Below are 20,963 nucleotides of genomic sequence, written 5' to 3'. Positions count from 1 at the left end.
TAAGAAGTTATGACCTGCAGTCTATCTGGGTCAGATATAAACCAAGTTTAGGTGGAGTTTATTTTCCTTGTGCTGACTCTTTACAGTCAGTTACAATAACTCTTACTGCGTACTAGCTAGCATGACGGAGTTTATATACAGCTGGGTGGGTGCTGTGATGTTACTGATGGTGAACTTTATTTTATTCATAAGGTTAGTTAGTAGAGTTGCCAACGGCTCCTTAAAAATGGAATGGTCCCACATTCAGAGACAATATTACAGGTTTTGTATTGAGCTGAAAAGGAACACAGTTTGTCCCGGACTTCAGCTACAATGAAAAAGACACAAAGCTGGATTTATTCTGTGTTTACGCTGCACAGCTGATTCTTCTTCTCTCATTCTCTCCCCCTCCCTCTCCTGTCTCTACTTCAATCATGAAACTGATCAATGATCAGCTGATCGGCTTTTCTTTCTTGTTTGTTTATCGCCCGCTTTGCGCCAGAAAGAGGAAACCGCCGGATGTCGCGTTAAACAACAGCAGCACGTTTAAGCTTGATCAGCTGTTGTTAGAATTTATTTAATATTAATTTCTAGTATCAGCTGATGTTTGCTGGAGCCACAGCTGTAGAAGCTGCTGGTCATGATGTTGGTTTGGATATGTGGTGAGAGGGAAACATGAAGATGAAACCAGGAGATGTCCTTACTGAATCATCAGAGCTGAACAGGTGGTGTAGAAACAGGTTTACCTTTTAGGTGACATGAATGAGTTGAAGGGAAGTTATGAACTGTTTCTGAGAGACAAATAACACCAGGATCCTTTTCTAAGAGAGACGGTCTCTCTATATACTGGACTGTATGTAGTGGAGATGACAATAAAGTTTACTTTGACTTCAGCAGCGCGCAGGCGCACCGAGGGCTCTCGCGCTCAGTTTTCGTGTATAGAATTTCGAAAAAACATCAGTGCAAATTATAAGTCTGTATCATAATGTCCGGTGTTTTCGTGTTTGTTGTTTTGTTTTTATTTTGTTTTATTTTGCGAGTTGGTTATTAGATGCTGCTCCAGCCAGCCAGAGAATCCCCCGCCGCCCCGCCCTCCCCTCCCTGTGCCGCAAGCAGCAGGCGCACCTCGCAAACGGAGGGCGCCCTTACTCCCATCAAATGGGCGATAGAAAACCGATCGGTGCCTATGACATTCCCAATATGCGCTGGCTGCCGTCGGAGCAGCATGAGTACGAGCATTTTTTTTTTTTTTTTTTGCCGATGCCCGTGATGCCGCCCCCCATCACGATGCCGCCCGGGCAACCGCCCGTGTCGCCCGTATCTAAAACCGCTACTGATGAGATCCAAATATATGCCAATGTCAACACATGTTCATGTTGATGAGGTTTACTGAACAAATTTGAATCATCACAACAACCAAAATGTTAGCAACACATTATAAAGTTTATTATTATCACTATGGTAACCATGTTTATGTTTGTTACCTGCTAACTCAAACACATTCTGTAGGTGTCACATTTTGAGGACTGTAAGTTCACACACTTTCAGACTTTTGCAAACCGGAGTTGGAGATTGCAGAGAGAAGACGAAGTGTTTTGTAAAACCTTTACAAGTTCTACGGATTATTTGCTCAAACAACAAAAGTGCAAACATGTTTTGCTGGACTCTAAGAAGAAGAAAGGCACAGCCTGATTTGTCATGTTTTTTTAATATTTTAAAAAAAAAATGCTGTTTTTGTGCAGCAGTTCTTATTAAATCACATGCTGTTTGATTTATTTGAAACAGATAATAAAGGAGGATACTGTGGGTGTTGGAGAGGACCCACTGAAAAAGTACGATCTTTGCTCTCTGTCACATTTTTACTATGTTTAAAATTATGTTTATGTATACATTTATAAATACACATATAAACATGCATGCACAGTTTTCTCATTTGAAAGTAAATATTTGTCTGAATATTTGAGCTGAATCAGTTTTTACTGTGTAAGTTGTAGATTTGTTCCCTCTGTGGAGTCCACAGCTTCATGCAGTCGGTTTAGCTGACTTTCTTGAGGCACTGAGGGCAGTTTGAGTGCATTACAGCAGACTGATCTTCTCTGTTATCTTTCCAGTGTGAGTGCACGAAAGGATCTCACAGATGAACATGTGGCCCCTGACACTCCAGCCACCTCTTCTGCACCAGTCTCACCTCCAGCTGAGGCTCAGACGAACAAATCAAAGAAGGCTTCCTGGTGGCGCAGATGGCTTTTTTGTGAGGTGAGTTTACCACTGCAGAGAATAAGCTCTGAACAAACAAACGGTGCAGGAATTTGTGCATCATTTGTTTTTAACTGGATTTATTTGTAACTGGCAGAAAAAGTCAAAGGTTTTTCCCAAAAATGAAGACAAGGCAGAAGACACGGTCGTGCCACCTTCTGAACCCCAACAGAGGTACGATATTATTTTACTGTCTGAACAAGTTCTGCTGGTACTCCTTCCTTCTTGGATCATGAAGGAGAATCTTTTGTGTTTTGTCCAGTGTTAACCCCGTCAGCCAGTCTGAGGATGTTTTGGTCCTTTTACTGTGTTCCTATTTAAAGCTGATTGATTGCTTTGTGTTTCTTCTCCTGTAATTTCATCACTGTGATTGCACTGTTTGTGTCTTTCTATAACAGTACCATCAGCACTGAAAAATGTGAAGTCAAGGACGTTGGTGTCCAGACAGAGGTTTCCTGCCCTCCCAACTCGCTGCTGTTTTTCTGCACGGTACGTTCTACAGAGCAGAGTGTGACACGTGAACAGATGTTATAGGAACATGTGGAGTCTGAATGTTAGGATTGACACTCAAATTCTCATTATGTCATCCATTTTGGTTGAACTAACTGGTGATGTGTTCCTCAAAGAAAAAGGTGACCTTAGATGATGAGCCGCGTTGTCCTGAAGTCAATGAGAGAGATGAGCCAGTTTCCAGGCCGTGTACCCCAGCAGGTCACGGTGGTAGCCAGGGGGCCATGCTAAGAGACCACGTCACACACTGCTGACTAACATACGATGATGAGTTCGTCAATGATGAGCAGCGGCAGAGAACAGCTTACCTGCTGTTCTATGAAAAACAGGTGATTTCTCTCATCAAACAGTTGGATTGTAAATGGTAAATGGCCTGTATTTGTATAGTGCTTTACTAGTCCCTAAGGACCCCAAAGCGCTTTACATCCATCCATTCACACACACATTCACACACTGGTGAATGGCAAGCTACATTGTAGCCTCAGCCACCCTGGGGCGCACTGACAGAGGCGAGGCTGCCGAACACTGGCGCCACCGGGCCCTCTGACCCTGGATTGTGTTGGATACTGTCGTTTATATAAGATTTTATTGTAATGTATAGTATATAAGACTTTTATTTTATTTGTATCTTTTTATGTTTATGTTGTTTAGTGTACACCGAGGGCCGTGGGAGCGTTGCAATTACAAATTCTTGTGTATGACCTGTCCATATGTTTTTTTGACAAAAAGATGACTTTGAATTTGAGCATGTCCGTGCAAATACTCAGTTTATGTTCAAACATGATTTTGTTCTTTTAATTTGCTCAATGACAAAGTTAGGATTTAGTTTAAGGAATGGCTGATTGCAGATTCCTGTTAGAAAACAAGTGTGTTGCATTTATGCAGTGGTTACTATGGTGGCACTTTAGGTGCAAGTGTTGCAACCACTGTAAATGTGACACCATCACCAAAAATGTTATAAAATCAGAAGAAGAAAGAGAACTCTAATATGATAGCTACACACCAGCTGGACCATTATAACAACATCGCATCACATGAGTAACTTCACCATGACGAGACTTCAAGGACTCCAAGAATGTTCATACAGTGAGGATAAATCATGTTTTTTATTATTTATTATGAAAAAGACACAATATAGATACATAAAATGCAGCAGGAGCTGCAACAGCTAACATGTCAGTTAATTTGACACGTTGATTTATTTATAATTTCTTTTTCTCTCTTAGCTTTTCAGCTCCACATTTTTGCCATTTCTTCCACACTCAACTCTTTTCTACAAGGTGAGCGCACAGTGAAGGAAGGGGAGGGCTGATGGCATTAAGAGATTTGATTGGGCAATCTAGGGGCCAGTTAGTTCTTCCCTTTGGTGAAAGCTGGGCTCTTCAGTTCAGCATGGTACAGCTCCAAAGATTCTGCAACATCAAACCCTCTGTCTGCTAATATTACATCACCTGGGCTGAGGCAGTCCAGGTAACAGTTTCTATTTTTGTTTTTAAACTTTAGATATAAACAAAACAAGAAAAATAACATTTATCACTCCATCTCGATTCATTTTCATGTCATAAGTGTTAGCAACAGTTCTAGAAAAGGAGAAGTTTGTTCCAGTTTGCAGAAATGTTATTACAAATGTTCAAACTACTGCACTGTAAAATCTAAGTAGTTCCCAGAACTCAAAAAAACTATGCAAACTCATTGCCTCCAGAAAAATTGAGTGCAGTTTACTTAAGATGACTGTTAGGACAACTTCTTCACTGCAAGTATGCAGTACTAAGAATAACAATTTGTGGTAACCTGATTATGATTCAAAATGAATAATTAACAACACTTCTTGTAATGGTGTTAAAATCAGGACAACTTTTATTTTCAAATGCAAAAAGTAAAAGAAAATCAGCCAACATACTGGACACATATAATTGTCAATATAATTGTTTGTTGTTCTGCTGAACAATAACAATTATACTGTCATCATTGTTACAGAGATTGAAACTTTATTGATAATTTGTCCAGGTAAAAAATGCCCTCCCACAAATGTCATGTGACAACCTCATTGGCTTACAGAGTTTTGACATCACCCACATTTAGAATCTTACCACCACTTTGATCCTTTGATCCTTTGATCCTAAAAACCCTTAAATAGGAGTGAGACACAACAACTTTTAGTCTGTTATTCGCAGCATTTACGTTTGCAGCATTCAAACGCTCACCAGAGAAGCCTTTTTTGGATCCTTTTCAGAGTCACTGTTCACTGTTTACAGATTCTAACATGTCTCCGAAAAAACACAACAAAAGAGAAATAGTAAAGCCCAGCGCTCCTCTTTGCGATCAAGAGGACAATATTCAAGTACAGAAGATGTGCTTGGAAGAAATGGATGAGAAAAATCTCAGGGAGAATCACAATACGCGACACCCGCCCCAGCCAGAGTACATCTATTACGTCTGGCAAAGTTTTTTTGAACAACGAGCGGAGATTATGTGCCTGAGAGAAGAATATGAGAGAAGGACTGCTGAAGTACATAGATTGTTCAGCCAGCTTGTTGAAAAGGAAGATATTCAAAAGGAGAAAGAAATGGAAGTCCTAGACATGCGCGGAAGGATCTTTGAGCTCCAAGCAAAGCTTAATAAAGCTCAAGAAAAACCAACAGAAGAAGTCCTCCAACAGAAGAAAAACGAGGACAAAAAGGACAAAAAGATTCAGGAGTTGCAAGTAAAGCTTGACGAAGCTTTGCAAAAAAATAAAGAAATCCTCCAAGAGAAGAAACAACTGGTCATAAAACTCCAAGGCACAGAGATAAATCACAAAGTGCTGAAAGGAAGGGTTGAGTTTCTTCAAAAGAAAGGGCAACAGACCATGAAACAGGAAGATACGGATTGCAAGCTTCAGGACATGGAGAAACACAACAAAGGCTTGCAAATAAAGCTCGATGAAGCTCTGCAAAAAAATAAAGAACTCCTCCAAGAAAAAGAGCAAATGGACGTAAAGCAGCGCAAACTCCAAGGCATGGAGGAAAAGTACAAAGCGCTTCAGGCAAGGCATGATAAAACACTGAACAAGAATAAAGAGTTGCTTCAAGAAAAAAGCAACAAGAAATTAAACAGAAAGAAATGGACTGCAAGCTTGAAGACGTGGAGGAAAAATACACAGCGCTGAAAATAAAGTTCGATAAAACAGTGCAAAGAAATAAGGATTTCAAACAAGAGAAAGAACAGCAAGATATGAAAGAGAAAGATCTGGATTGCGACCTTCAGAACATCAAGAAACACAACAAAGGTTTGCAAGTAATGCTTGATGAAGCTCTGCAAAAAAATAAAGAAATCCTTGAAGAGAAAGAAAAGCTGGACATAAAGCAGAGAGACATGCAGTGCCAACTCCAAGGCATGCAGGAAAAATACGGAGCGCAGCAGGTAAAGCTTGATGAAACACTGCAGAAATATCAAGAGCTGCTTCAAGACAAAGAACAACGGGAAATAAAGCAGAAAGAAGAAAAACAAACTCTCCAGGACTTTGAGAGGAAAAACCAAAAACTGCAAGAACGTTATAACAAAATGAACAACAAAACAACTGAACTGGAGAGGGAAAAGAAAACACTGCAAAAACAATGCTCAGACATGCAGAGTAAGCTCAATGACATCCTGAGAAAAAACACAGAACTTGAGGAACTTTCCAACAACTTGAAGTGCAAAAACACTGAGGTGCAGATGTTAAAGCAGCAACTAGAGAAAACAAACAAAGACCTGCAGTGTACACTTCAACAAATCGAGAGAAGTCAGCAGCTAGAAGACACGCACAACAAATTAGAACAGTGTTATACAGAGATGCACAAGGCAAAGCTAATGCAGGAGGCAAAATGTAACGAACTGAAAGAAAGGCTGGAAGAAAAACAAGCCAAATTAGAAGAAGTGGAGAAAACATGCAGGAAACTTGAGAAGGAAAATACACAAATGATCGATGAGTTAAGAACCCTCATCCTAGAGAAAAAAGTGCTCGTGGAAAAGCTCATGGAAAAGAAGAAAAAACACTTCCGTTTCTTCTGGAGGAGGGACACTCCTGCTTTTTCTACGTTTTCTACGTTTTCTGCTGCTGATGTCACCTCGTCTTCCTCCACCTCTGTTCCATCGTAATTTTCACCTCTCCAATCCTGTCCCCTCCCTTTCCCACCTGACACCTCTCCCTCCCCTATTTCCCTTTAACCCCTAACACCTGTCCCATCTCCCTCCCCTCTCTCTCTCTTTCACCCTCACCCCCCAACCAGTCCCGACAGTTGACTGCCCCCTCTAGAGCCTGGTTCTGTCATAGGTTTCTTCCTTTAAAGGGAGTTTTTCCTATCCACTGTCGCACCTAGTGCTTGCTCAGAGGGGATTGTTGGGGTTTTCTGTCCTCTATCTCTTTCCTCTTTTCTATCCCTTTAATTTACCCTCTTGAAGTGCAAAAACACTGTCCCATCTCCCTCCCCTCTCTCTCTTTCACCCTCACCCCCCAACCAGTCCCGACAGTTGACTGCCCCCTCTAGAGCCTGGTTCTGTCATAGGTTTCTTCCTTTAAAGGGAGTTTTTCCTATCCACTGTCGCACCTAGTGCTTGCTCAGAGGGGATTGTTGGGGTTTTCTGTCCTCTCTTTCCTCTTTTCTATCCCTTTAATTTACCCTCTTCTTAAACACCCCCCCCCTCTCTATTTCCTCAATAATTTAATAATAAACACAATTGGCTGCATTTTAAATGTGTCTGAACAATGTCTTCATTCAAGAATGAATTGTCTTTGTCATGGACTCATGTATTGTGTGTTTTCCTCGGGTTGGTGTTTCTCACGGTCGTTCAGCCCAGGAGTCCAGTGTTTTAGTGTTTTAATCACATTTAGTGTTACATTTTAGATCACCATAATAGGATATCCGCAATTTAGGATTCAGGCATTTGTTTCAGTTCAATATCGTAATCATTCTATGATTGAGGAATTTTACAGAACCTTCAGTCAGCAGCAATAACTTCAATTCATTGACATTTGCAAGCATTCCTTTATACACAGCATTTCAGTTAGGTTGAGGTCTGGACTTCCATGCTGTAGATCTGCTGCTGTGCTTGGGGTCATGAACCTGTTGCATGACCTAATTTAAGAGAAGCTTTAGCTGTCGGACAGATGGCCTCACATTTGACTCTAGAAAACTCTGGCATTCAGAGGATTTTGTCGACTGCAAGGTGCCTATCTCTTGTGGCTGCAGAACAAGCTTAAATCAAAAAATTATCCACTGCTATGAATCCTGGGATAGGGTGGGCCACGAGGGATACACCCGAATCATCGTTCAAATCCAGGTAAAAGGAGGATGCATTTGTGGGTCACATTTGGAGCAGCCTTTGTCGCCTGGCTGTCACGTAATCGGCTGTTAAAGGCAGCCTCCAAATCACAAAACAACCACAATGGACCAAAGTGCCTTACAGAAGATTAAATAGATAAAAACAAATAGAAAGAAAAACCACAGAAAAGGAGAAGGATAAATAAAAAAACATATAAATTACACATATTTAACAAACATGATTTCTTAGTTTGGAACATTTCTCAGTCACCTTGCAATCATGGGTTCTCAGTCACCTTGGGCACTTCCATTACAGAAGTACTAATTTTACCCTCCTGAAAATGTAGCTATAATTCAGGAAGGTAAAAAAAATGGGAACAGTGATTTAATCTATTTGGATTTATCTTTTTAAGTTAAATATTTCTGTGCTTTCATCATCTTACAATCCGGTGATTGCAGCCATTCCCCAAATCTCTGTGAATGGTAACCATGTCCTTTGATCAATGGTCATTGATCAATGATCATTCAAATTTGCATTGTAATGATCAAGGAACTGACCTACCAACCCATTGTTCATTCAGTGGTGCTAGTTTGAGTCATTGTGCAAATGTACTGTTTATAAGGTTGGGGTAACATGCAGTCAGCTGAGACTGAAGAAGTCACTTGGAAGAGTGATGAAACGTTTCTCCCACTGAAAACATTACATCCAGCTGAACAGAATCAACATTTTGGGATTCCCTTACCTGGTTGATTAAGCACGCATAAAGATATTTCTGTTCTAAAACTTTTGTACATACAAAATAATATGACAGGACTTGAAGAAAAGTAACACATTTACTCTCATTTAGGGCGACTGAGGCTGGATCAGATGAGTTTTCCACCTACCTTATGTCCTCATAACTGGTGGTAATGGACAGCATGTTGCCTTATCAGCACTGGGGTCTTTTGTTTGATAGTTCCACAGTGCCGTGCCCCTCTGCTCTTTCCATTACAGGGAATGTCTAGAAAGCACAAACCTTTAATAATCACAGCTGAGATCATAAAGTGTAGTTATCCTTCCTTCCTTTCCTTCTGCCTTCCTCCCTTTCCTTCTTCCTTCCTCTTAAGCACTTAAGGGTTGCTGGAGAGGGGGTTGAAGACTATCCCAGCTGCCATAATGTAAAACTCAGGGTACACACTTGACAGTTCACCGCTCAGAATCACATTCCCAATAGATGATTGTAATTCCCAAAAGAATAGACAATTAACCTAAAAAAGCGAGTTGTTGGACTGTGAGAGGGAGCCGGAGCAGCCTCAGAGAACACAGCATGCAAACAGCAGCCAGCACATTTACATGCACAACCTTCTTGCATTGTGTATTGTTTTGTTTTTTTTACGTTATAATTTAAAACAAATCCCTTAATTAAATTAGTGAGTTTAAGTAATGTCCCAGATTTCAGTTTATCGGACATTAGCTACATTTAATAAGAAGATATGAAAAGAGTGATCTCTCTGATGGTTGGTGCTAGAGCACCTCTGTCGCACCTGTGCATACAATATTTGAGTGGGACTTCTCGCCTGGTTTTAGTTTGAGTTTTTTTGAGTTGATACTCCTTGGCTACCGTGACCATTTAAATTTTTTCTTCTGCTCTCAAACTGATGAAAAACGACCTCCCTCTTCCCTCTACTTTTCCCTCATTACGCCTTTTTTTACTTGTTTGTTTTTTGTTGTTGTTGTTTTTTTTTGCTTGTTTTTAGTTTTAAACAAAACAAAGCCTCACTTTTAGAAATGTTTCCTAAAGCCGTCTCCACTAATTGAGCAGCAGCGCCCTCTGCAGTTAGAGGAGAGAAGTGACAAGAAGTGACAACACATTTTTATGTCATTTTTCAACACACCTTTTCTAAGAGATTACATTCTAATCAATCCAGTACTTTTTGTCCACTTATATATCTTTATTGAACTGCTTTGTTGTATTTTTTGTAACCTTTCAGCATAGCTGAAAGGAGAAACAAGGACTGGCTTTGCTGTTTATAAATGTCTTATAGTATAGAAGATTATGTCTGCTGTGGAGCTGCACAGTGAATCACTGCAAATCATTCTGAATTCCTGTGTGCCCTTCAAATATCATTGCTAGTAGCTTTTTTTAAAAATCCAAACAATTTTATCCAAAAAGCTCAAAATTCATTCAAAATAGATTAAGGGGATAACCCTTTTTTTCTTTTTCAATCTTACATTAGACTCATATGACTTTGGGTGCTTTTTTGCTCATTTTCAGTCTAGCTCTTGTACCTGACCATTCAGTGGCATTTTTTGCTGTGGTTTGTTATTCAAATTGGCCAAAGTCTTCTGCCAGAAAGAGTGCAACAATCCGAGAGTTTCCTTAACTGTCTGTGATAAAGCCCCACAGGCGTGTTATAAGCACTGTTTACATTAAACTTCTTTCCAGCAGTAATTAAATTCTGTGCAGTCATGACAGAAATCATGTGGGTGATAATGTGGTTTCCTAGAAAATGGAGACAAACAATTGACTTTAATTGCAATAACATCAACTTTTGCTGAGATAGTAAATCACTTATCTCAAAATGTCCACAAGGGGCTCTGTAGATCACAAAATGGCATGCACAGCACACGTTTCATACAAGCACAGAAAACTCACAGCAGTTAGAGACCTGGATGGTCTCTTTACACGTTCTTTACATGAGGCTGTCATAGAGTATGGATCACTTAACCAACATTAAAGAAAATAATAGAAAATAGAAAAAATAATCCAATGATGAGTGAAGCATGAAGCATTTGCAACATTTGTATCTTCACCTGACAAAAGAATTAGCAGTTACTGTAAAGATTCATGAACACACAATTTAATAACAAGACACTGCTTTACAACGGCTTCGCTGTGTAACACCTTCATTAGGGAGGGAAACTGAGTGTCCCCAGTACACGTCTGCTGACGCACGGATCTTTGGGTCCGCCTGGTTGTTACGCACAGACCTTCCTAGGGACAGGTCAGAGCAAAATACACAATATTATTCCCTTCAAAGTAAATCGTGCCCAGAGAGCAGGCTGCCTTGGCAGAAGTTGGTTCTCTAGTTATTTTATGTTTCTGGTTGGTCTGCTGTTAGTGCTGGTCATTTTGGTGTTTGCATTCTAGACTCTAGATGTTGGTTATTTCTCCTTTTGTACTTTGCTATTATAGCGAGTTTTCTTTATAGTTTATTCCATGACCTTCGATTTTTCTGCCCTCCAGTGGTCTCCATGTCTGTTAAATGTGCTCCTGTAGGTGTCTTGTTGTTTCCTGCTTTATTTTGGCACTCTGTACTATCTCGTGCCCTGTATTAAGTTTACTTCCCCCTTGTCTTGATCGTTTGATTCTTGTCACCTGTGCCTTGTTTTCCCCAGCTGTGCATTACTTTTATTACTTCATAATTACCTCACGTGTCTATTTAAAGCCTCAGTTTGCCTTAGCACTTTGTCTTGTTGTACTGTTGTCAGCTCATGTGTTTCCTTTGCCATCTGTGATGAATGAGTTCATTTTTTTATGTACTTTGCTTTTTGTTCACTTTAACTTTGACTTTGAATCTGCATTTTGGGTCCACATTAGCCATATTCTAATGTACCGTCTGTGCATGGTTAAAGCTAAGTGTACCATGTGTAGTTTATAGTAAGTTATTTGTTGTTCTTTTTTGTTGTGTAGCCTGTAAAGGTAGCCCAGTGCATAAGACTGACTTTTGTTGTAATAATATTATTAATAACAACTTGTATTTGTATAGCGCCTTTGAAGAAACCCAAGGACGCTTTACAGAAGAACACACTTATAAATGTAAATGTCTTGCTGTGCGCTTTAGTTTATAGCATGTTTTCTGTGGTCAGAAAGTGCATTATTGCACTTACTCTTTTGATTTTACTTAATTTTTTTTTAAATAATAGAAAATGTCCCCCTGTTAAATTTTGGTTGGTTGTCCCCTATATGCTGGTAAATATACTCTTTATATGGTGATGTGAGCAACTGCAGCATAAAATGAAAGAATATTTGAATAAATAAATCCATTAATTAAAAAAAAATTGTATTTTGAAAATTTATTTTTTTAATTTATGGAATAGCAGAAAAGATATCCACAAGTAGGCCTACAGCTTGATATTTATGCAAATACAGGGAGTGCAGAATTATTAGGCAAATGAGTATTTTGTCCACATCATCCTCTTCATGCATGTTGTCTTACTCCAAGCTGTATAGGCTCGAAAGCCTACTACCAATTAAGCATGTTAGGTGATGTGCATCTCTGTAATGAGAAGGGGTGTGGTCTAATGACATCAACACCCTATATCAGGTGTGCATAATTATTAGGCAACTTCTTTTCCTTTGGCAAAATGGGTCAAAAGAAGGACTTGACAGGCTCAGAAAAGTCAAAAATAGTGAGATATCTTGCAGAGGGATGCAGCAGTCTTAAAATTGCAAAGCTTCTGAAGCGTGATCATCGAACAATCAAGCGTTTCATTCAAAATAGTCAACAGGGTCGCAAGAAGCGTGTGGAAAAACCAAGGCGCAAAATAACTGCCCATGAACTGAGAAAAGTCAAGCGTGCAGCTGCCAAGATGCCACTTGCCACCAGTTTGGCCATATTTCAGAGCTGCAACATCACTGGAGTGCCCAAAAGCACAAGGTGTGCAATACTCAGAGACATGGCCAAGGTAAGAAAGGCTGAAAGACGACCACCACTGAACAAGACACACAAGCTGAAACGTCAAGACTGGGCCAAGAAATATCTCAAGACTGATTTTTCTAAGGTTTTATGGACTGATGAAATGAGAGTGAGTCTTGATGGGCCAGATGGATGGGCCCGTGGCTGGATTGGTAAAGGGCAGAGAGCTCCAGTCCGACTCAGACGCCAGCAAGGTGGAGGTGGAGTACTGGTTTGGGCTGGTATCATCAAAGATGAGCTTGTGGGGCCTTTTCGGGTTGAGGATGGAGTCAAGCTCAACTCCCAGTCCTACTGCCAGTTTCTGGAAGACACCTTCTTCAAGCAGTGGTACAGGAAGAAGTCTGCATCCTTCAAGAAAAACATGATTTTCATGCAGGACAATGCTCCATCACACGCGTCCAAGTACTCCACAGCGTGGCTGGCAAGAAAGGGTATAAAAGAAGAAAAACTAATGACATGGCCTCCTTGTTCACCTGATCTGAACCCCATTGAGAACCTGTGGTCCATCATCAAATGTGAGATTTACAAGGAGGGAAAACAGTACACCTCTCTGAACAGTGTCTGGGAGGCTGTGGTTGCTGCTGCACGCAATGTTGATGGTGAACAGATCAAAACACTGACAGAATCCATGGATGGCAGGCTTTTGAGTGTCCTTGCAAAGAAAGGTGGCTATATTGGTCGCTGATTTGTTTTTGTTTTGTTTTTGAATGTCAGAAATGTATATTTGTGAATGTGGAGATGTTATATTGGTTTCACTGGTAAAAATAAATAATTGAAATGGGTATATATTTGTTTTTTGTTAAGTTGCCTAATAATTATGCACAGTAATAGTCACCTGCACACACAGATATCCCCCTAAAATAGCTAAAACTAAAAACAAACTAAAAACTACTTCCAAAAACATTCAGCTTTGATATTAATGAGTTTTTTGGGTTCATTGAGAACATGGTTGTCGTTCAATAATAAAATTATTCCTCAAAAATACAACTTGCCTAATAATTCTGCACTCCCTGTATACAGAGAGCTACTCACTTGTAATTCAAAATATACTCACATTTATTCTTTTTGCTACTTTCAACCACAACCTCTAAAATTAGTGAATGCAACTGCTCCAATGAGCCCTCTACAATCACAAATTCATGAATTCCTGCGCTGTTGGGAGGAGGGCTTCGCATAGAGATCAGCCAATCAGAAAGCAGAAGACTGAGCTGGCTCCATGCTTTCCTGCTAGATTCACAACCACCTAGCACAAAGAGCTAGGGCAAGTTTCTACAAACCTTTGTTTGAGTACATTAGCACTGTTATTAATTAGATGATGGATATCAATATGGGCATCTGTGACTGGAGAAGGTGCATTTGAGCAGTTGTAGTCACTGATTTAAGAGGCTTTAATTTGTAAAAATTAAAGCGATGAGTAAAATTGGAGTTTCACGTCTACAGGTCTACATATATTTGTGTAAATATAAATCTACACGTTTGTGAATATTTTTTCTGCTACTTTAAACCTCAAACGCACGTGTGGAACATTTTTATGTGTGATATGAGACAGTACATGAGATATCGGCAGCATTTGCAGGTCATGCATGACATTTATATGACCTTTCATTTGGTGTTTAAGCTTTAATGAAAAGCCGACAACACAAAACTAAGTCAAATGCCAGCCGAAAGAGATTTCACAGCAAACGCCACTAGCATACCCTTAGTTTCAACATGACTCTTGATTTTCTTCTTTTTTCTTTTTTTTTTTACATGTAAGTTGACATATCAGGCCCAATAAAGCAAGTACCAACCGATACAAAGACATATCTCAATACAGATTAGGCCATTAAAATTAGGATGATAACAATAAAACAAATCAAATAAAAATAAAGAAAAAAAAGGGGAAAAAAACAACCCACACACAGAGAACAAAAGAAAAGAAAAAACAAAAAAACAACCCCCCCCAAAACCAGAACAAAAGAAAACCCCATGGTACTAAAGTTTAGTCTGTTGTTAGTGTTTTCAATGAATTGAAGTAAATGATAAAAAGGCTGCCACATCTGTGAGAACTTACTAACATTTCCTCTGACTCTGAATTTTATTTTCTCCATTTTTAAAAAGAACATAGCATCCTCATAGCTCCTCATCCTCCAGCCGGATCACGTTGGCTGGAGGATGAGGAGCTTTCCAAGACAGCAAAATTCGACGTCGTGCCAGCAGTGAAGTGACTCTTGATTTTCTGGTAGCTTTGTGTTAGCATGCTCTCTGCACAGATGCTTGCAGAAACCCGATGTCACACCGCCAGTAAAAGCTGGATCCGTAAGTCCTCCGTTCACTGTGTGGCAGCTGTTTTGTGTGAATCTTATTACTTGTAATTTTTATATAGTTTTACCAAAATGTCAGATGACGTAATGACTACATATATCTTTGATCAAATTCCCAAATAAGCAAACATGGGGCTAATGGGACCAATTGTACCTGTGAGCATGGCCCGCATACTCCGCGGTACAAAGACGGGTAATCACTCACCCCGATCTGTCCTGACCATCTGTCTTGTCAGTCTGGTTCGTTTTTTTTCCCTCCTTGAATCACACCAGAGACACAGGCTTCAGTTCAAATCCTTGCATTTCCGTTCAGAGACCACATGTTTTATTGCCCTCATTATTTTTGGGTTTTTTCATTTAAACAAAGGATGGATGTTTTTTTTCCCTCTTTTTTTTTGTTTTGCCAATTTCTTGTGATTTATTCATGCCTGCGAGCCGCCGAGTACCAGGTGGGATGTGTGACTGTCATAAAACCAATGATATTATCTGACTTAGACCCAAAACGTTTGTTGTGTGGTCCGCCCCTTAATTTTCTCGCGCTCTCCCAGCTGTAAATGTGGTCGATGATGACTAATAATATTCAGCGATGGCAAAGGTTTGGCAATTGAATTTCAGAGCGCCCTCAATTGCGTTGTGATGATGACTCATGGGTGAATGTTGGATGCATGTTTCTGCATTGCTGTAGTGTTTTACTGGCTTTCCTTACAGATTGTTTCATATTAATAGATTTCTCTAAAATTCACATTAGAAGATGAGTTATGAAGACATTTTCTAAATCATGCATCTGTTTAAAGTTCTATCCAACAAAACTGAAATGTCTAGCGTTTAAAAAGGAACATTTCCGGGTTGCAGGGAGTAACTGTTATTTTAAATAACAATAAAATAATTTAGCTAATGTAGCATTCAAATTGTATTTTCGCTCCAAATATGATGACTACGACTCACCCTAGCAATTTTGCAATATCTCTTTAAAGATACACCGTTGCCTCCCCCTGCATTAAGATGTCCAAAATGACCGCTTGTCAAGTCACATCAGTCAAAGTTAATTGATCCTTGTCATCCTCTGGCCTTGTGAACCTCCAAGTTGAAGTCAATGGCCATTGTGTTTGAATCATGCCCTCCATTTTAAGCATTACTTGGAATTCAGTTAATATGATTGTGTGACGCATGTCTTGAGGAAGGATGGCAGCTGTGATGTGACGCAAGTAGCATTTTTGTTAATTTTCCATTTAAGAATGGGTCTTGGGTGCTAATAATGGGGTTGTGCTTTTTATTCAGTAATTGAACTTTAGTGGGTCTGAGAGTAAAGAAGGTGAGCCAAGGTTTCCTTATGTATTAGATAGCTTTTATAGCGTTTTGAACCCTGCACTCACCTTCTGTACATAATGCAACAACATGTCACAAAAAAGAGTTTTAGTTTTTTGTAACTTGAAAATCACAAAGCATACATGCACTTCGGCAGAATATAAATGGGTAAGCAAAGGGAAAGGGAAACAGCAGTAGACATGGCTAAAAGCTTCTAATCAGATAACGAACCCTGAGATACCTCACAGGATAGACATCAGTACTTCTGAGGCAGTTTTCTGTGTATGATTAATAATCGTGTAATAAATGTACATTTTATTAAACATATCTGTTTAACTATTTGTTAACACGGATATCTGATCAATCAATTGGCAGCAATGGCAGCAACTAAGTGCATTTATGCAGGTAGACATGATCAAGGTGGTCTTTTGAAGTTCAAACTGAGCATCAGAATCGGGAAGAAGGGCGATTTAAGTGACTTTTAATGTGGCATAGTGTCAAAAAGCTCAGATCAACTCAATTTCTTAAATTTCTAGATTTCTTTAAAAAAAAACAACTTGTGTAATATTTTGGACAGTGTCTGGAGATAAAAGTAGAATAACCAAACACGGGAATAACAAAAAGATGTTAGTATAGCTGTCTTTAGCAGGGTTAACTTTTTTCTTCCATATTTCTCCTTCAATTTCTGGCATCAGCTACTCCATTTCAAATTACCTCAACTACAAAATTCTTTCTTGCATATATTGGCTATCTACAATTCTGAAAGAAATAAAAATAAAAGATTTGAGTAAGAGGCATTCTGGATATCCATTGATATCTTCTCCTCGAGTCGTTTCTTGGTGGATTTGCTAGTGCGGTTAGGAACATTATCCTTTACATTAGATCAGATCTTGCTCAGATTTTGGACAATATGATTTAAACAATTAAAGAAATCATGTGTGTGTAATATGCGCCCTTCTCTCCCTTCTTCCAGTATGCAGACTGTGATGATTTGTTTGTATGTTTTTCAAGCAGTCCCCTGTATTGTGTACATGCTTGCAGCTTTCGTAAATGTCAGTGAATTTCCCGCTTGGTTTTGCTCTGACTTTGTCACCTTCAGAGCGGTGCGGCTCATTTCTTCTTTTCACTTTGTCTTCACTTCTTTTTCCTGTGACTGTCTCATAATCAGAGTCCGATGCTTGTCCAAGCTCACCAAAATAAAATTTATCAGTTATCCTTTTCAATATTCCCAACAAGAGACATGATGTTTGTCTAGTTTGAATCACATATGTACAATAACAGATCCTGGGCACTAGCCCCATTTGTCTGTTACTGGTTCACGGTCATTTTGCGCAAACTGAAAACATAAAGAGACACAGAATATTTTACATAGTCCCTGAAGGTTTTTGATGTAGACTTATATATGACTGGATATAAAACCTCAGGACTTATTTGGCAGCTGAAATTTAAACATAGCTCCTTCTACCAACAAAGATCAGAAGGTCGGCTGATGATTTTATGGTATTTATGGTATTTTGCTATTTTTTCCATTGAAATATTCAATGGTACCCAAATTTTCAGGCATATTGAGTGGAATAATTTAAAATGGGCATAAATGAAATGCAGACTTTCAGCTTTAATTCAAGGGGTGTAATAAAAGTGCATTGCATGAACTGTTTAGGAATCATAGCCATTATTATACACAGTCCCATATAAGAATCGTGTGAAATGATAATTATGCACCTTAATGTCAGCATATGTTGTTTCTCATGTGATATTTTGCTCATATAGATGAACTTACATGACTAATGTCAAACTCCTGGCTCAGGAGAAAAGAGAAAAGATGAGCAACGTCCAGTTATTCACAATGCAGCCATGTTGAGGTGTGTGTGTGTGGGGGGGTGCTTGCTTGCTTGCTTAAGTAATTTTAAAAATTGTTTATTAGAGAAAAACATCCTCTGTCTCCAATTTACTTCTTGTTTTGTGTCTCAGATAAAACAATCACAAAGGTGACCATCAGAAACTGCGTCACCCTTCACTGGACCCTTCACACCCTTCCTGTAGACCATCTGAATGGATGTGGATGGATAATTTCCCCTTTGCATTTCTTTTCATAATTACATTCCTGACTCATTCACCACATGTGCTGCTCTTGTTTTCCTTTCCACCTTTGTGTAATTTTAATGAGGCACCCTTAAGTTCACTATTACTCACCAGTTAGTGTCAGCAGTCTGTGGCTTTAAAGGAACAAACACTGTTGATTACAGAAGTCGCTCCTGTAATTTTCATTCAGTTAAAGACTGCAGAGACGATAGCGGATGTCAGGAGTATGAAGCGCCCAGGCTGTGGAGATGACAAGTTTGTGCCTTCCTCCTTGAGGATGGTGTAATGATTTTAGTCAGCTTGTTTAGGGCAGGGGATTCCAGGGGTTAGTTGGATGACACATCAACATTTCCACCTAATAACGTCAGTATCCACATAATGCTTTCATCCCAAAAGACAAAGTTTTTTGATTCAGACTGACTAAACTTTTATTCAGCAGACGCCGTCACCACAGATGGGTAAAACAAGATGGGCAAACATTGGCAGTGAGCATCAGATCAAACAAGGAGATTAAAGGCGTCATAGGTGGGCAGCAGGAACACAAACTCCTCCTCTATGCTGATGATATTCTTGCCATTATAACAGACCCACTTTTATCAGTGCCGCATTTAATAGACACCATAAAGGCGTTCTCTGAGGTGTCAGGTTATACTATTAACTGGGGTCTGAAGTAATGCCACTATCCCCACTATGCTATCCGTACATGGTAGAAAAATTCCATTTTAAATGGGTACCTAGAGGGATGAAGTATGTCGGGATTAGGCTAGGCCGAGATATGGAGGACCTACCCCAACTTAATTTTGACCCAGTCCTTCTAAAAATAAAAACAAATATAGAAAAATGGGTCAAATTAAAAATCTCATTGTGGGGCAAAATAAATATTGTAAAAATGATTATAGCTCCCCAATTTAACTATGTAGTAATGATGTTACCAATTGCGATACCGCCTGGTTTCTTTAAACAGTATGAAAACTTAATTAAGCAGTTTCTGTGGGATGGGAAAAGGGCAAGAATCAAGCTAAGTAAATTATATGCTCCTAGAGAGAAGGGTGGTTTAACTTTACCCGATCCTAGATTATATTCAGTCTCATTCGAGGTGGCAAAATTGGTTAATTACTGGGGAAAAAATCAAGCCGGACAGGAATGGCTAAGTATAGAGTCTGAGATTTATACTCCTTTCGATCCAAAAGGTATGTTGTCTCAAAGCTGCATTTCAACGAACCGAATTTTGTTTCACTCTAGCCAGGTATGGCTCAATATACATAGAATTCTTAAAATATCACCTCATGTGCAGTTTTACTCATCTCTTTGGAACAATCCAGCTATTCGTATAGGGAAAAAAATTGTGTTTTGGAAATTGTGGCAGTCTCATGGCATAAATGTTATTAGCGACTTATTTAAAGATGGGGAATTTATGTCCTATAGAGACCTTGTTCAAACATACAAATTGGAAGGGAAGGAAAATTTCTGGAGATATTTGCAAATTAGACATTGTGAGACGTCGAAGTTCAGAAGGGGACATGAAAATCTTGCTCTAAATTTTATAAATATGCCTCAGGAGCACCACACAGCATCATGTTTTTATAGGTTGGTAAATGATAATAGAAGTGGGGAATGTTTGAACATTAAAACTTTGTGGCAGAAAGATTTAAATGCACCAATTCCAAACGAAAAATGGATGGGCATTTTGGCCCATTTCTGTGTTTCTGTTAGTTAGTTTCTCTTTTTTTAGACTTGTAAGAACAGGGGTGCACACCAGCAGTTTTCTTGTTTTTGGGGGGGGGGGGTTGTTTTGTTTTGTTTTTTTGTTTTTCTCCCTTTTATACAGGTTTAAGTGTATGTTGCAAAATCAATAAAAGACTTAAATGTAAAAGAAAAAGATGGGCAACAGACACGCCCACCCTCATCTACAAAGTACAAGTGCACACTTTTGTCTTCGTAACACTGTTTCAAATTTTGGTGATCACTTTCAGAGCTCTCCATGGTCAGATGCCTCCATAGATCAGTGAGCTACTACAGCCATACATAACGTCTCTCTGAGGTCTGCTGATCAGGGCTTGTTTGCTGTAGATCTGTCACGATCTGCGAGGCAGATCATCGGGAGGTGAGAGGAGTGTGGACCCAAGTGCAGGCACTGATGACAGCATAGCTGTGAGTGAGTTTATTGATAGTGCACGACAAAACACAAGCAAAAGCGGAGCACGGTGGGGGACTTAAACTAACAAAAGAACATGAGGAGAGTAGAAAACGTTACAAAAACCTGAACACTGGGAACAAGGAGTCTGAAACATAAACATTGAGGATGATACACGGGGCTTAAATACACAGAGGGATAACAAGGGAAATGAGGCACAGGAGGAGAGCACAGCTGGGAGTAATCAAACATGAGCAAGGGGAAGCAAAACTGAAAACATTAACATAGGACACAGACTGTGAAAGTAAAGCAGGAAACATAACACAGAGACAGGGACTTGATAGGGGGACTAGGCTGACAGGGTAAACAGAGCAAACATGGAACACAGAGACGGAAACAAGAAGAACTCTAAAAAACACTGAACCAAAAGAC

The 20,963-nt window shown here is 39.5% G+C and overlaps 1 protein-coding gene across 5 annotated transcripts; it reads left to right on the top strand.

Moving 5' to 3' along the window:
• The first annotated feature begins 1,284 nt into the window (after nucleotides 1-1,284).
• LOC109202814 (tropomyosin-1-like) lies at nucleotides 1,285-20,389 on the top strand. Of its 5 annotated transcripts, none has more exons than XM_025909355.1 (7): nucleotides 1,285-1,660; nucleotides 1,765-1,811; nucleotides 2,091-2,235; nucleotides 2,333-2,409; nucleotides 2,634-2,724; nucleotides 2,862-3,074; nucleotides 3,713-6,677. In XM_025909355.1, the coding sequence occupies exons 1-6, from the start codon at nucleotides 1,631-1,633 to the stop codon at nucleotides 2,997-2,999; spliced, it is 528 nt and encodes a 175-aa protein (XP_025765140.1). In that variant the 5' UTR covers nucleotides 1,285-1,630; the 3' UTR covers nucleotides 3,000-3,074; nucleotides 3,713-6,677. The 5 variants fall into 5 exon arrangements, with proteins under 5 accessions (XP_025765140.1, XP_025765139.1, XP_025765137.1 ...); XM_025909354.1 differs by lacking the exon at nucleotides 3,713-6,677 and adding an exon at nucleotides 20,371-20,389 and having other exon boundaries at nucleotides 1,489-1,660; XM_025909352.1 differs by having other exon boundaries at nucleotides 1,489-1,660; nucleotides 3,972-6,677.
• Nucleotides 20,390-20,963: the final 574 nt, after the last annotated feature.

The sequence above is a fragment of the Oreochromis niloticus genome, linkage group LG7, assembly GCF_001858045.2.
Source record: "Oreochromis niloticus isolate F11D_XX linkage group LG7, O_niloticus_UMD_NMBU, whole genome shotgun sequence".
NCBI lineage: Eukaryota > Metazoa > Chordata > Actinopteri > Cichliformes > Cichlidae > Oreochromis > Oreochromis niloticus.
Note: the sequence above shows the minus strand (reverse complement) of the source record. Positions and strands in the feature narration are given on the sequence as shown.